The 15,582-nt window shown below is 44.3% G+C and overlaps 1 protein-coding gene across 1 annotated transcript; it reads left to right on the plus strand.

Moving 5' to 3' along the window:
• The first annotated feature begins 441 nt into the window (after nt 1-441).
• Nucleotides 442-15,304, plus strand: MYD88 (MYD88 innate immune signal transduction adaptor). The gene is made up of 5 exons (XM_087917736.1): nt 442-955; nt 4,698-4,832; nt 7,930-8,110; nt 10,056-10,147; nt 11,155-15,304. Exons 1-5 carry the CDS (start codon nt 619-621, stop codon nt 11,307-11,309), a joined length of 900 nt encoding a protein of 299 aa, XP_087773862.1. The 5' UTR covers nt 442-618; the 3' UTR covers nt 11,310-15,304.
• The last annotated feature ends 278 nt before the right edge of the window (nt 15,305-15,582 follow it).

Here is a 15,582-nt window from a genome sequence, read left to right on the forward strand (position 1 = left end):
GATTAGAGTGGAAACTAATGAAAGAGAGATCCAGATTAGAATTCAGGAGGAATTTCCTGATAGGGACAATATTAATCAGTGTTAACTTTTTGCCTCCAGAAATCGTGGATGTGCCACTACTGCAAGTTTTTAAGAAGAGACTGGACAGCCATTTCTCTGAAATGGTCCAAGTAGGTTTTCCTGCCTGAGCAAGGGGTTGGACTAGAAGGCCTCTAAGATCCCTTCCAATTCTCTTATTCTGTTCTGTCTCTTGCGCTACAGCGCCAATTTCACTCGTTCCTCTCCAGAGGACACCTCCAAACCCCAGCCAGCCCTTCCGACCTGGCCCCGAGCGAAGGATGCCGGGTGGTGTAGTTCATCCACATCTGGAAGCCTTCGCTCGCCTTCTCCACGCGGGGAAGTGCCCGGACTTCAACTCCCGTCGATCCCAGTCCTGCAGCTGCCCAGCTTTTTCTCCAGCTGCGGAGAGAGGCGCAGCCCACAGCCGCCGTGCGCCCAAAGCGAAACCGGCTGGGCGGCGACGTCTCAGTCTTTTTGCTTCCGTGCCGTCGGAGGTGTTGTGAAAGCGGCGCAGCCGAGCAACCATAGTTTGGCGTAGACCCAGCGCCCGAGCCGGCCATGGCGGGAGAGGCCACCAGATGCATCGGGGGCGAAGCGGAGACGTCAGAAAGTGCCTCGGTGCCGCTGGTGGCGCTGAATTACTCGGTGCGGCGCCGGCTGTCTCTCTTCCTCAACCCGCGCGCCCCGGTGGCGGCCGACTGGGCGACGTTGGCGGAGGAGCTGGGCTATGAATACCTGGAGATCAGGCACTTCGAAACCCAGCGGGACCCCACCGTGCACCTGCTGCAAGACTGGCAGGCGCGGAGCCCCGGCGGGGCAACGGTGGGGCGCCTCCTGCATCTGCTGCGCGTCCTGGGCCGCCAAGACATCCTCACCGACCTGGGACCCAGCATTGGTGAGCCCTCCGGCCGGGTAGAACGGGAGAGATCGCTATCCGAGGGACGGGGGGTGCGCCCTGCTTTGGGAAGCCCGCTGTTGGAAAGGGATCGCTGCGGTGAGCGTCCTGAAATGGAAGCTTCCAAGGGTCGCCCTTGGCAGGATCCCAGCTCAGCCAGCTCGTCTTAACGCACGGGCCTGATGGGCACTTGCCCGCCAGCACAGGGCCCCCAAAGTAATCTGTGCATGTTGACCCTTCAATGCACCTTTTATCCTATAAATACAGCAACATATTTATGACATTTTACTGCATTTTTTTTTTAAAAAAATGAATCGGGGTTATTTTATTAAATCACACCAATTTGGTTGGAAGTGCCAATAAAATAAATACATGTTTAATTTCATCGACCATTTTTACATTTTTATTCCTGTGAGTAATTGTTGTAGGGGCCCCAGAACACTGCTTGGCCAGGGCCCCATAATGCTGTTAAGATGGCCCTGGGTGACAATTTGAGTTTGCTTTGTTTTGCAAAATTTGAGCAGTAGGTCACCCCAGCTATATTCTAAACTAGGTTCAATAAAGGCAAAGTGAAGTTGAGGAAAAGTTGAATAGCTTGCCTGCCAGGGAAAAATGTTGGGATAGAGGTGAGTGTGTGTGTGAAATGCTGAGTAAAGCTGCCTTCCCCATCAGATTGAAGGCAATTTCTACAACAGGCAAAAAAGGGAAAAAAAACTTCCTTGTGAGTATTTAATTGTCATTTCCTGCTTACCCATCCCCCCACCACATCCTGTTTTAAGGCTGTGGGCTTACAGTAAGTCAATCCAGTCAATCACTTTTCCCAACTAATGCAATTTGCTAAAACCCCGAAGCTTTCATGAGCATCTGGTATGTTTCTGGTCTCCAGAGCTTAGCGCCACGCTCCCCTGATCCAGATGTGTGAGAACTTCAATTGCCAGAATTCTTAGCCATGGCTAGGCTAGTGTGACCATTCTGCAAGTCCACATCTATTTATTTATTTATTTATTTGATTTGTCAATTTCCTACAAGATAATAGGTATAAGTATAAACATAGTTATGAATACATGGATACATATAAGAAAAATGAAAGAAACTAGGATAGGCACACGTTATTTATTTATTTTGATTTGATTTGATTTGATTTGTCAATCGCTTACAAGATAATAGGTATAAATATAAACATGGGTAAGAATACAGGAAATAGGTACGAATAATTGGGGACAATAGGACAGGGACGATAGGCACGATTGTAAAAGGGTGCAGGAAAACAACATAAATATAAACAAAGGAAAACGTCAGCGCTCCAACCGTCCCTGTCCTATTGTGTTTTTTTTTCTTATATGTATCCATTTCATGTATTCATAACTATGTTTATACTTATATCTGTTATCTTATAACTGCTTGACAAAATAAAATAAATAAATAAATAAAATAAAAATTTGAACGCTCCAGTCCTGATGGCTGACTTCGATGAGAAAATATAGCTGTTCCTTTTAGAATTGTTTCAATTTTTGCATCCCTGTTCTGGATTGCTGAAAACTGTCAGCAAATGCCATCATTTTCAGATAGAAATTATCTCTCTAAAATACAGGTAGTCCACGACTTACAACAATTCGAAGTTACAACGGCACTGGAAAAAGGGACATGACCATTTTTCATACTTACAACCGCTGCAGCAAACCAAATGTAACGGATACAAAATTCAGTTGTTAAGTGAATCACTTTTGTTGTTAAGTTAGTAACATGATGGTTAAGGGAATCTAACTTTCCCATTGAGTTTGCTTGTCAGAAGATTGCAAAAGGAGATCACAAGCTTGCACGGGCACTGCCACCATCATAAATATGACTCAGTTGCCAAGTATCTGAATTTTGATCACACAGTCATGGGGATGCTACAACGGTCGTAAGTTTGAGAACGGCCATGTCACTTTTTTTCTGTGCCATTGTAATTTTGAACAATCACTAAATGAACTGTTGTAAGTTGAGAACTATCTGTATTGTCATCATTATATAGGCAACTGTGTGCAATCACAGCTGCCAATTAAATTATTACTGTAGAAAGTTAGCTCCCACTCCTCTCCTAGAAGAATGAAATATTTTGAGAATTATTTCATTATATTTCCCTGGGTGAGAAATGGAGAAACTCACTCTTGGAAAACAAGCCCCAATTTTCCTTAATAGCCCACAGCAGATGTCAGCACTTAAGAGATAAAGAGAGAGATAGCTCTATTCATAAACAAATGCCCTCAACAAAGGTAGGATTAGCCCTCAGCCACAATAGGAATTGCCCAATGCCCCTTCATTGCATCACCCTCCAAACTTCAACCAAACTTAGCTCAGACAAACACTTACTTTGCCTATAGAGCCAGCTATGACCCCTACATAACCCCTACATGTCCCCATGGGAGTCTGACAACAGCCAATAGAATGCACAGGAACAGGAAGCTCAAATGCAAAGCCCAAGAGGTGGTATAAAAACCCCTCACTCTCAACTCCATGTGTTCAGCTGCACCAGAATCACAAATGTGGTTCTTATTCATCGATAAATCTTTCCAATCAGCCCTCATTTTGTCTTCAGTGCCTTTCTCCCAGAAGGGGAACTGAACCGGATGGATATTTCTTCCAACAGTACTATTCATTCAAATAGTGTTTATTAAATTATTTTCAGATAATATATGTTTGGGGGCCAGTGGACAATCTGAAATTTCATGAAGGGGGCAAACAGAAGAGATTGTGGACCCCTGACTTAGACCCAACAGTCCTTAGAGTACTGGTCTGGGGCAGCAGGGAAGGGAACTGCACTGTGCAAGTGGCGGACTGAAATGCACGCATGCTCATGTTTACGCAACATTTGCGCGAGTGGTGGACTTGCATGCATGCGTGCAAATGCCCACCAGCCCGCTGCTTGCTCAAGTTGAGTTGTATGCATGCGCGCTCCAGCCAGCCACTCATGTGGCCCAATCCCAAATAGGCCAGGGCTGGGTAGTGGACTGTGTTGTGGCCCACCAGCTGCCAGCAGAGCTGGCGGCAGACTCGGACAGTGAGGAGCTTGGGGAGGAACATGTGCTCGTCTTGGAGTCTGTGGAAAGCTCTTGACTAGTGCTCAGAGATGGGGCCAAGGCTGTCCGACAGCTATCAGCTTCTTTGGAGTCAGAGATTAGTGGGGAAGAAGAACAGCTGGAGCCTGTTCCCAGTGTGCGCATGTGCAGAGCTGCCAGGAGAAGGGAACAGCTAAGGAACAAGGGTCAACCCAGGAGTAAGGACACAGGTGGACAGTGAATGGCCCCTCCCAGAGGGAATAAAGAGGAACAAAAGGGGAGTGGGGTTTGCAGGAGACAATTAGTTCCATTCATTAGGGTGAAGATCTGTTCGTGACTTTTTGCCACGTAATTTCTGCTACAGCGTGGCGTTTGGAAGATATCGTCCTGGCAATTCTCCAAGCCTGATAAAGGTCTGTAGTTTTGAAATCTAATGAAAGACTGTTTGCCGGGACTGCTGGAGAGGAATTCACATTATAACTAAATAAAAGGGGTTTTAATCAGGATGAGGATCTCAGCTTCATGATCTTGGGAAGGTCTAGGTCAGAACAGGCTGCAGCCTGAGAGTTGGGGACCCCTGAATAAGAGGAGGCCATGGAAGCTTGTCCCAGTTGGCTATCCCCATCCCCTCTCACTTCCCCGAAGTTATGCATAGTCCTGGTTTCCTAAAGTTGTTCACCTCTCTGCCTTTCCTCTATTTGCAGATGAGAACTGCAAGAGGTATCTCCAGAAGAAGCAACAAGAAGAATCGGAGCGACCGGTTCAAGTCCCTGCAGTGGACAGTAGCTTTCCGAGGACGTCTGAAATGCAGGGCATCACCACTCAGGATGACCCCCTAGGTAAATGGGCTGTCATATCTTGAAATAATTTTAATACGGGTAGTCCTCGACTTACAGCGTTTCCTTTAGTGATCTTTCAAAGTTACAATGGCACTGAAAAAAAAAGGTGACTTATCGCTTATTGACCGTTGAGCCATTCCCATGACCATGTGCTCAAAATTAAGATGCTTTGCAACTGACTCTTGCTTATGACGGTTGCAGAGTCCCAGGGTCACATGATTCCTCTTTTTGCGACCTTCTGACCAGCAAAGTCAATGGGGAAGCCAATGGCAAGAAAAGTTGTAAAATGGGGCAAAACTCACTTAAACAAATGTCTCATTTAAGAGATAGAAACTTTGGGCTCAGTTGTGGTCGTAAGTTGAAGATTATAGGTATTGCAATGTGTTTTAATCATTGCTCTTTTTAAAGTAAGTCTCGCCTTTCCTCTTCTGTCTGATTTTTACAGAAGATAGTCCAGAGATAAATTGGACTAGGGTAGTTCCTAAATTAAATAAATTAAGTGATATATTTTTTTTTACAGCAGGAGTCTTGTGGGAATTGGAGAGAGGGGGCAGTTTGGGGACTTATTCATAGAGTCATAGAATAGCAGAGTTGGAAGGGACCTTGGAGGTCTTCTAGTCCAACCCCCTGCCTAGGCAGGAAACCCTACACCACTTCAGAAAAATGGTTATCCAACATCTTTTTAAAAACTTCCAGTGCTGGAGCATTCACAACTTCTGGAGGCAAGTTGTTCCGCTGGTTAATTGTTTGGTCAGGAAATGTCTCCTTAGTTCTAAGTTGCTTCTCTCCTGGATTAATTTCCACCCATTGCTTCTTGTCCTGCCCTCAGGTGCTTTGGAGAATAGCTTGACTCCCTCTTCTTTGGGGCAGCCCCTGAGATATTGGAACACTGCTGTCATGTCTCCCCTGGTCCTTCTTTTCATCAGAACTAGGCATACCCAGTTCCAGCAACCATTCTTTATATGTTTTAGCCTCCAGTCCCCTAATCATCTTCGTTGCTCTTCTCTGCAATCTTTCTAGAGTCTCAACATCTTTTTTATATCATGGTGAGCAAAACTGGGTAGAGTATTCCAAGTGTGGCCTAACCAAGGCATTATAAAGTGATATTAACACTTCGTGTGATCTTCAGCTGGTCCTAAGAAGGGAAAAACACACAATTCTGCTATCATTTTCTGTAGGGATGAGGGACATTTCTCACATCTACATTTGCAAGCCAGGAAGAAATTCAATAGGAAAAGCTTCAACAGGCTAGTTCATACCGGTAGTCTTTGATTTACAACCACAACTGAGATCAGAATTTCTGTTGATAAGTAAGGCAGCTGTGAACTGTGCCCTATTTTACAACCTTTTTTCCATGGTTGTTAAGCAAATCACTGCAGGTGTTAAGTAAATCATGTGGTCCTTAAGCGAATCTGGCTTCCTCCATTGACTTTGCTTGTCGGAAGCTGGATGGAAAAGTCACAAATGGTGATCGCATAACCCCGAGGATGCACATTGTGAACACAAGCCAAGCAACCAAATTTTGGTCACATGACTGCAGGGAATGCTGCATCGGTTGTAAGTGTGAGGACTGGTTGTAAGTCACATCATTACTGTTGTAACTTTGAACAGTCACTAAATGAATGGTTGTTAAGTTTACAACTACTTGTACATCATAGCAAACAATAATTATGGATCATTTGATGTTGGCTTAGTAGGTACTGAGCCCTGCCAATGATCGTGGTCTGTTTGCAAAGTCGGTTGTGATTTATTTATGGTTCATGGATGGAATCCATCTGTGGTCTAATTATTTGTGCGTGGAGCCATTTATTCTTTATTGATGATTTGTGCATGAACCAACAGTGGATATAGAGAATTATGGCTAGTCTATGGAAGCCCCAAACCGTGGCTTAGCATGACGAACAAGCCAGTTTATGGCATTTCCCTCCAGAAGACTAGTTCATTTATTTATATTTCATATGTCTTAGAGAAGGGCTGTAGCTGGAACTAGATTGCTGGGCACTTCCTTGCAGTACAGTTTTGTCATAAGTAAAGAGACAATCTTGTTTATCTCTGACCTCAGATGTTATTGTTCGTTTCAGAAAAGGATTATATCTGTTTATTCTGGATTAGCTCTGTCGAGGTCTCCTTCCCCTGCCCCTCAGAATTTGAATGGCCAGAGTTGGTTATGGTGTTTTGTATAATTTTTAGAGAGCTGAGGGAAGGCACAGGTAAATCATGATTACCCTAATCCTGGTTTCATGAATAAACCATAGAAAGTTCATACAAACTGGATTTGTACAACACTCTTAAGTCTCCAACAAACAGATTACATTAATTTATTTCTTTATTAGTCTTAAAGTCTTTGTTAGTCCTGCTCAAGGCTTTGCACATAATACTCTCTGTCAGCGTTCCGGCAACCCTCCATTCCACCCATTAACTCCGAGACAGACATCTTCTCAAAGGTTTCTTTTTAATTGGATAGTAACTGGCACAATTGGGGAAACCTGAATCTGAAAGTTCTGGACTTCCTTACAATAAGTAAAAATACAGATCTATCCCCCTGAATCACATCACATGGCCCAAGTTAAGACTTCCTCTCACTTAGGCGCAAAACAACCTGACCTTGAATCAGAAAAAGAATGTTATTATGTCTAACTAGATATACTCCAATGAATTCCACCCCCCCACACCCACTTTCCCAGGCTCAAATGGTTTCCAAAGCTGACACTTTCCTTCTGGTATTCAAAATTTGGACACTTGGCACCTGATTCATATCTCATAGGCCTCAGGATCAGGGGATTATCTTTTGTGGCTACCCGATAAGCAACATTAATGAGGAAACCAGATTCACTTTACCGTGTTACGAACTTAAGAACTGCAGCGATTCACTTAACAACAGTGGCAAGAAAGGCCATAAAGTGGGACAAAACCCAACTGTGCAGCTGCCTTGCTCAGGAACTCAGAAATGTTGGGCTCAGTTGCGGTCATAAGTCGAGGAGCACCTGCGTGTGATTGGCAAGACGTAAGCCGCGGTGCACAAAATTGGCATTGTGATGGCTTAAACCAGCTTAACTGGCGCTCACCCAACTCTCTTCGTTTTCCTTTTTTTTTGCAGGGCGGAGCCCTGAGCTCTTTGACGCCTTCATCTGCTACTGCCAGAATGACATTCCTTTTGTGCAGGAGATGATCCAGGAATTGGAGCAGGCGGAACATAAGTTGAAGCTCTGTGTGTTTGATCGGGATGTCCTGCCGGGCACCTGCGTGTGGTCCATCACCAGCGAGCTGATAGAGAGGAGGTGAGTTCAGGAAGCGCCTCTGGGGGAAAAAAAATAAGCTTTATACAAAGGAGGAGCTGGAATTAAAACACAAACTGGGTTGACTTTAACACAGAGGTGAGGAACTGGAGCCCTTTCGGGCAGAGTGGGCTGCTGGAGGTTTGCAGGTGTTTGGGAGGGACCCTAGCTAAGATTCTGTGCAGGTTGGAGAACCCCCAAGTCCCACTTCTGGCTGGCCCCGCCCACCCCGCCCTTCTCTCCCAATAGTCCCCACGTGGCCCATTTTGGATGCAAGTAAGTGCAGGGCCTGCACGGAGGCTTGGGGAGGGTGAAAAACGGACCTCTTGGAAGTTCAGGAAGGCCGGAAATGGGCCTGTTTCTGGCTTCCAGAGCCCAGGGATGCAGTTTTAGCCCTCCCGAAGACTTGAAGAATAGGAATAGGAACAGGAGAGAATCCTTTATTGACCAAGTGTGATTGGACACACAAGGAATTTGTCTCCAGTGCATAAGCTCTCAGTGTACATACAAGCAACAAGTGGCAAATCACGATCGTAATCATAAAATACAATCATCATAAATCATAAGATACAATACTCAAATGATAGTCATAAGATACTAAACAAAAACAACCAACATAAATCATATATATTTATAATTTCTTTTTTTTTCTTAAAATATAGTGTGTAGCTTTAGAATGTACTAAGCAGAATCCTAATGAAAGTTATGTATTATATTAAGTGTTATAAATTTAGGTGAAAGGTATAAAGGCGTCCAATCAGTAATTACAGGAGAAACTTTGTTTTAATGAGAAAAAATAATAGACAGCTGAAACAGGACAGACAAAGGATATAAGTATAATGATTTAAATTGAGATGAAATAAATAAAATAGAATTAAGAGAGTTAAAAGAGAGGAGGGGAGAAGCAATATAGTAAATGTGAAATGGTAATACGATATGGAATGGTATATAAAAATGAGCATGAATTTGAATTTGTGTCTGTACGAAGAGATGTAACCCGGGATCAAGCGGCTTTCAAAAAAGATGTTTTATGTTTTCATGTTTTGTGTTTTGTTTGTTTATGTTTGTTTTTTAAAAATCAATAAAATTTTTGGGAAAAAACAACAACCACCAACATAAATCATAAGATACAAACACCAAAGTGATAGTCATAAGATGCTAAAGGAATAGATAATAGGAAACATGGGGACAATAATAGTATTGTAGCCCTACTATGTGGTTTGATATCCTTGGGCATAAGATAGTGCTGTGGGAATTAGTTGTTTAGCAGAGTGATGGCATTGGGGGTTGGGGGCAAAACTATCTCTGTCTAACTATCTCTTGTTTTGGCATGCAATGCTGTATAGCAGCATCCAGAGGGAAGAAGTTGAAATAATTTATGTCCAGGATATGAGGAGTCTGTAGATATTTTCTCAGCCCTCTTTCTGGCCCATGCAGTATAAAGGGCCTCAGTGGAATTGTCCTTTCTGCAGTCCTAACTATCCATTGGAAGGGACGGCGTGGCTCAGTGGCCAAGATGCTGAGCTTGTCGATCAGAAAGGTGGGCAGTTCGGCGGTTTGAATCCCTAGCGCCGCGTAACGGGGGGAGCTCCCGTTACTTGTCCCAGCTCCTGCCAACTTAGCAGTTCAAAAGCATGTAAAAAATGCAAGTAGAAAAATAGGGACTCCTTTGGTGGGAAGGGAACAGCGTTCCATGCGCCTTCAAAGGCATTTAGTCATGCCGGCTACATGACCACGGAGATGTCTTCGGACTGCGCTGGCTCTTCGGCTTTGAAATGGAGATGAGCACCAGCCCCTAGAGACAGAAATGACTAGCATGGGTGTGCGAGGGGGACCTTTACCTAACTATCTGTTGATGTCTGTCCTCGTCCTGTTCGGTTGCTGTGCCAAACCAGGCAGGCAAAGAAACTCATCGCCAATATATTCCCGGTTCTGTGTGCAACTACAGGTGTCGGAAGATGGTGGTGGTCATCTCAGATGACTATCTGGACAGTGAGGAGTGTGACTTCCAGACCAAGTTTGCTCTCAGTCTTTCCCCAGGTAAGAATCTGATCCCTGAGGGAACAACGTCCACGGACAGTCAGGCCGTGCGGCCTTGCAGACACTTAAGTGGTCCTTGACTTACGACTGCAGTTCAGCCCCACATTTCCATTTGCTGAGCAGGAGAGTTGTTAAGTGAGTTTTTCCCACTTTACAGCCGTCCTTGCCAGAGTTGCTAAGTGAGTTGCAGCGGTTGTTAAGTTAGTAGAACGGTTGTTCAGTGAACCTGGCTTGCTCCATGGACTTCGCTTGCCAGAAGGTCGCAAAAGGGGAATCACATGACCCCGGGGACACTGCGACCGTCATAAATATGAATCAGTTGCCGAGTGTCTGAATGTTGATCATGTGACCGTGCAATGGTTGTAATTGGGAAAAACAGTCATAAGTCCCTTTTTTCAGCACCATTATAACTTTGAACAGTCACTAAATGAATGGCTGTAAGTCGAGGATTGCTTGTATTGGACTGCTGTGGGATGATCTCAGGTGATCTGCCGGGGGTTCGCAGGGGTTCAGGAGAGCCCCTAGCTAAGCTTCTGTGCAGTTTGGAGAACCCCCCCAAATCCAGCTCCTGGTTGGCCCCGCCCACTCTGCCCCTCCCCTCCCCTCCCAGGAGTCTCTAAGGGGCCCATTTTGGATGCAGGTAAGTGAAGGGCGCATGCGGAGGCTCGGGGAGGGTGAACAATAGCCTCCTGGAAGTTTAGGAAGGCCAGAAACGGGCCCGTTTCCGGCTTCCAGAGAGCCTCCGGAGCCCCGGGAGGCTGTTTTCGCCCTCCAGAGCCCGCGGAGGGCAAAAACACCCCCCCCCACCGTGGTGCAGGAGGCTGACTTGGCCATGCCCACTCAACAACCAGGCAGAGAACCCTTTGCTAACATTTGTGAAGCCCACCCCTGGATGGGCTGTGGTGGCTCCGAACTTCAGTTGGGGAAGAGCGGTGGGCCCCCTGGTGCTTGGGGGCCACAGCTCATGTCCGGTTAGCTCACTCTCCCGTCTCGGCTTCCTTCTGCAGGGGCCCGGCTCAAGCGTCTGATCCCAGTTAGATGCAAAAAAATGAAGAAGGATTTCCCGAGCATCTTAAGGTTCATCACCATCTGTGACTACACAAACCCGGCCACCAAGAAATGGTTCTGGATGCGACTGGCCAAATCTCTGTTGCTCCCGTGATGCTACTGTGGAAGGTTGAAGCTTCGTAAGCCCCGGAAGATTGGGGGTGGGGCGGCGACTGCAGGAAAGGGGTGTGGGGGGGAAGTAGCTTTTTCTTGACTTTTCACCCTATAGTCCAAAAAAAAAAAAAAAATCAGGGTTTTAACCACACATTCCTGAGAACCGTAAGCTTGGCTCAAGCCCAACATTTATAAATCCCCTGGAATATCCCCCTACCTCATGTTGTTGGAGGTGTGGGGGTCTTACAAAGAAGGAACAGAATCTAACTGCAGACGCAACTGTTCCTGGGATATTAATCCGTATCCCGTATCTTTATTATTATTATTTTCACTACTTTCCTTTGGCAGAATCAAGGGACCATGAAAAACACGACATGAACATTTTTAAACCCCCTGGGATGAGAAGCGCCAAATATTTTTTTCCCCAGAGCATGTTGCTTATGGGTTCTTGTTAAGGAAGGACCACAAGAACCATCATCCTGTGTTACAGAACCGGCATAGGACCTGTTCTAGTTTCTTGTTTCTGAAAAAAGTAATCAAAACACACACACACACACACACATACACACCACCAGTGCCTTAAAGACTTCTCGTCTAGTAGAGCAGGGGTGTCATCCCAGATTCCATGGGGTGAATCTGGCCCACAGGGTGCTTAGATCTGGCCTGCGGGGCCACCTTGAAATAGCCAAGGACCGGCCCCCAGTGCAGTGGTGGGATTCAATTTTTTTTTGGTTCTGTGGGCGTAGCTTAGTGGGCATGCTGTGGCTTGGTGGATGTGGCTTGGTGGGTGTGGCAGGGGAAGGATACTGCAAAATCCCCCTTCCCTCCCCACCCCACTAACCTGCTTTGCAGCTCTGTTCTCCTGTCCAGGGCAACCAAAGAAGACCCAGCCAATCAGCTGGGACTTCGGAGGCGGAGAAGAGATGGGGGTGGGGCCAGTCAGAGGCGGGATTTGCCAGTTCTCTGAACTACTCAAAATTTCCACTACCGATTCTCCAGAACTGGTCAGAACCTGCTGAACGCCACCTCTGCCTCAGTGCCTCTGTCAGTGAAAACGGAGGTCTGTTTTCGCTGGCAGAGAATTGCAGGAGGCCATCACAGCCAAAAACGGAGCTTGGGAACCTGTTTTCATTGGCAAAGCACTCAGGCTGCCACAGGAACCCCCAACACGAGTGACATCTATCTGGCCACGTCCACCCTATCCCCCCAAGGTCAAACACAACCCTGATGTGGCCCTCCATAAAATTGAGTTTGACACCCCTTTACTAGAGTTTCCAGATTTGCCAGCATGTAGTCCAGGTGCCTTGCATATGTGACCTCACATTTCACCTAGTGCTATAAATCAGAAGTCTTTGGGTGGAAGTGGTACTTGCATGAGAAAGTTGAATGTAAAACATTAATTTTAGTATGTTTTGCCACTCTTGCCCTATGTCTGGAGGGGTGTGCGTGTTATTTCCCAAGTGTCTTTATGATGCACTCATTTATACAGGACACTAATCAATAATAATAAGAGTCTTGCCTATGTACAGTTAAACTTTCAATTTTTATCTTTCTCTCCAGGGGTGTGTGCAGGATGGTCAAAATAGTCAAGATGGCCGGTGAGATGATATAGTCGAAGCTCCACCCATTTTTAAGTGTACTTAGCATGGCAGCCATGTTGACTTTTTTTTCCAGCCACAGCTTGCAAAAACCCCTCTATCTTATCTCCGGACCCTCCGTTGCCACACCAAGCTTCAGCCTTAGGATATATGACATTGGGAAATACTATTTTGCGTGTATTTTGGGGGGGCGGCATTTAATAGTTTTACTTCAGGGATTAATGGGTTTTTTTATATGATTATAGTTAGTTCAAATTATTCATTTCTGAGCTGCCATGATCCATATCTCCTGTTAGCTTTCCTAGGCTGGCATTTTTTCAGATATTTTAACCATTTGCCCTCCTCCTCTCCCTTTTAGATTATTGTTTCATAGCACTGCCTTTTATTTCATAGCACTGTCTTTTATTTCTGGAACTGCACTTAATTCTAGAGCAGAGTTGTGGAACCGTAGCCCCTTTATGACTTGAGCACTTCCAGAATTCCTGAGCCAGCATAGTTGGGAATTGAAATCCACAAGTCTTGTTTGTGTCTTATTTTCCTCAGCCCTGTTCTAGAGAACCAATGCCCCTTTTTTCTATATAGTGTCCACAAAATAATGAGAGAAAGAAGATTTTTTTTTTACTATTGGGGGTTGTTCTCCTGCACTTCAACTTGATTTGTACTTGATTACAAATGTGTAAATTAATCCAATTCTCAATTGTTTGGGGTTGTTTTTTTTTTCTTTCTGCCAGAGAGGAGGGGGAAGTGGAGATTTAACCTGATTCGAATGAAGGCAGATGTAATCGAGGTGTCCCCTCCTCCTGAATCGCAGTAAGATTCAAAAACAGAGAAACCGCACTTTGAAATTAGCACTTTCTAAAAGAAACTGGGCAAAAATGTCTATATTGCTGGAAATAAACAACAAAAAAAGACATTAACAAAAGACTATTTATCTTACAGTCATTTAAAGTGCATACACTTTTTTATGTTGATTTTAAACAAAAATGCACAAGGGTGCTACAAACGGGAATTTAAAATGAATATAAGACTGGAGGAATTGAGAAACTGATTGTCTGGGGATGTGTTTCTCCCTTCACAGATAAATTCAAGGAAGGTCATAAACAATCTGTCAATGCAGGGTAATAATTAACCCAGGTTTACTGAGAATCTGGATTTATTTATATTTGGCTTAGCATGTGTTGGGAACAAATTTTTGTATTTTACTGGCTGCTGTTAATTCTAATATTGCTATACAGGTAGTCCTTGACTTACAACCACAATTGGAATCAGAATTTCCATTGCTAACTAACCAAGGCAGCTTTAAGGGAGTTGCACCTGATTTTAGAACCCCTTTTGCCATGTTTGTAAAGCAAATCATTGCACTTATTAAGTGAATCATCTGATCTTTAAGGAAACCTAGTTTCCGCCATTTATTTTGCTTGTTGGTGGAAAGGCTTCCCTCCAGAAATTGTTGATGCTCCAACATTCGAAGTTTTAAAGAAGAGATTGGACAACCGTTTGTCTGAGATAGTATGGGGTTTCCTGCCTGAGAAGGGGGGGTTAGTCTAGAAGACCTCCAAGGTCCCTTCCAACTCTGTTATTCTGTTATTGTTGGAATCTGGTTGGGAAGGCCACAATTGGCAATTACATGATCCCCCTGGACTTTGCAACCATCGTAAATACATACTGGTTGTCCAGCACACGTGATCCATGGGGATCTGGTGACAGTTGTAAATGCAAGGACTGGTCACTAGTCACTCTTTTTCAGTGCCTCTGAGGCTTTGAATGGTCACTAAACAAATGGTTGCCAGCTGAGGACTACCGGTAAGGCACATTTGGTTATGTAAATGTAGAAGATTTCAAAATCTTCCTTTCAAATTCAGGACAGGTTTCCTGAAAATAAGAGAAGCAGTTTGCAAAGGAACAGGGAGTGATTAGAAAAAAAAATGTAATATTGAAATATGCTGGAAATTTGATATCAAAGTTAGCCATTTGCATTTCTCATATGTTGCCTCCAGAAGTTGTATATGTTCCAACACTGGAAGTTTTTAAGAAGAGATTGGATCAACCCTTTGTCTGAAATGGTATGGGGGTCCCTTCCAACTGTTTTTCTGTTAACTTCATAGAAATTCAACCAACTGAATGTACTTCATGATATCTGTTATCCAAAAAAAAACAAAAAACACGACCCACTTGCAGATGGAAAGTTCCTATTTGTTTGACTTTCTTATAGATCTGGACGAAGATCAAAACTACATTTGTCAACTGTTTGTTCTGTGTGTTTTCTGTGTTTTAGTGTTTCAATGTTCTGCGGATTTTTCTTTAAATGCCGTTTTTTTAGGTTGTTGAACAAGATTCTGAGCACGTTTGGGATAGAAAAATCTTTTTAATAATTAAATTTAAGCATTGACTACCATGACATGTTGTTGAGTCTAATTATTGAGCCAAGCTTGCTCTGTTACATACAGGCAGATATAAAAGTTCCCATCTGTGTTTTCTGTGAAAGAAGGAAAGAATGGTTTGTCTCGTGCCCTGCCCTGATAGCTAACAACGCATCATATAAAAGTGACATTTGCTTCCTCAATTTCTTCCGCACATTGATTGGTCATATATTTTACACGAATGACCTGGACTTGGTTTTCTTTTCAGCGAAGCTTAAACTTTTGTTAATTTTACGGAGCTCCTGTTGTCTTGCAA

The sequence above is a fragment of the Pseudonaja textilis genome, chromosome Z (assembly GCF_049901715.1).
Source record: "Pseudonaja textilis isolate UNSWEBS1 chromosome Z, rPseTex1.2, whole genome shotgun sequence".
NCBI lineage: Eukaryota > Metazoa > Chordata > Lepidosauria > Squamata > Elapidae > Pseudonaja > Pseudonaja textilis.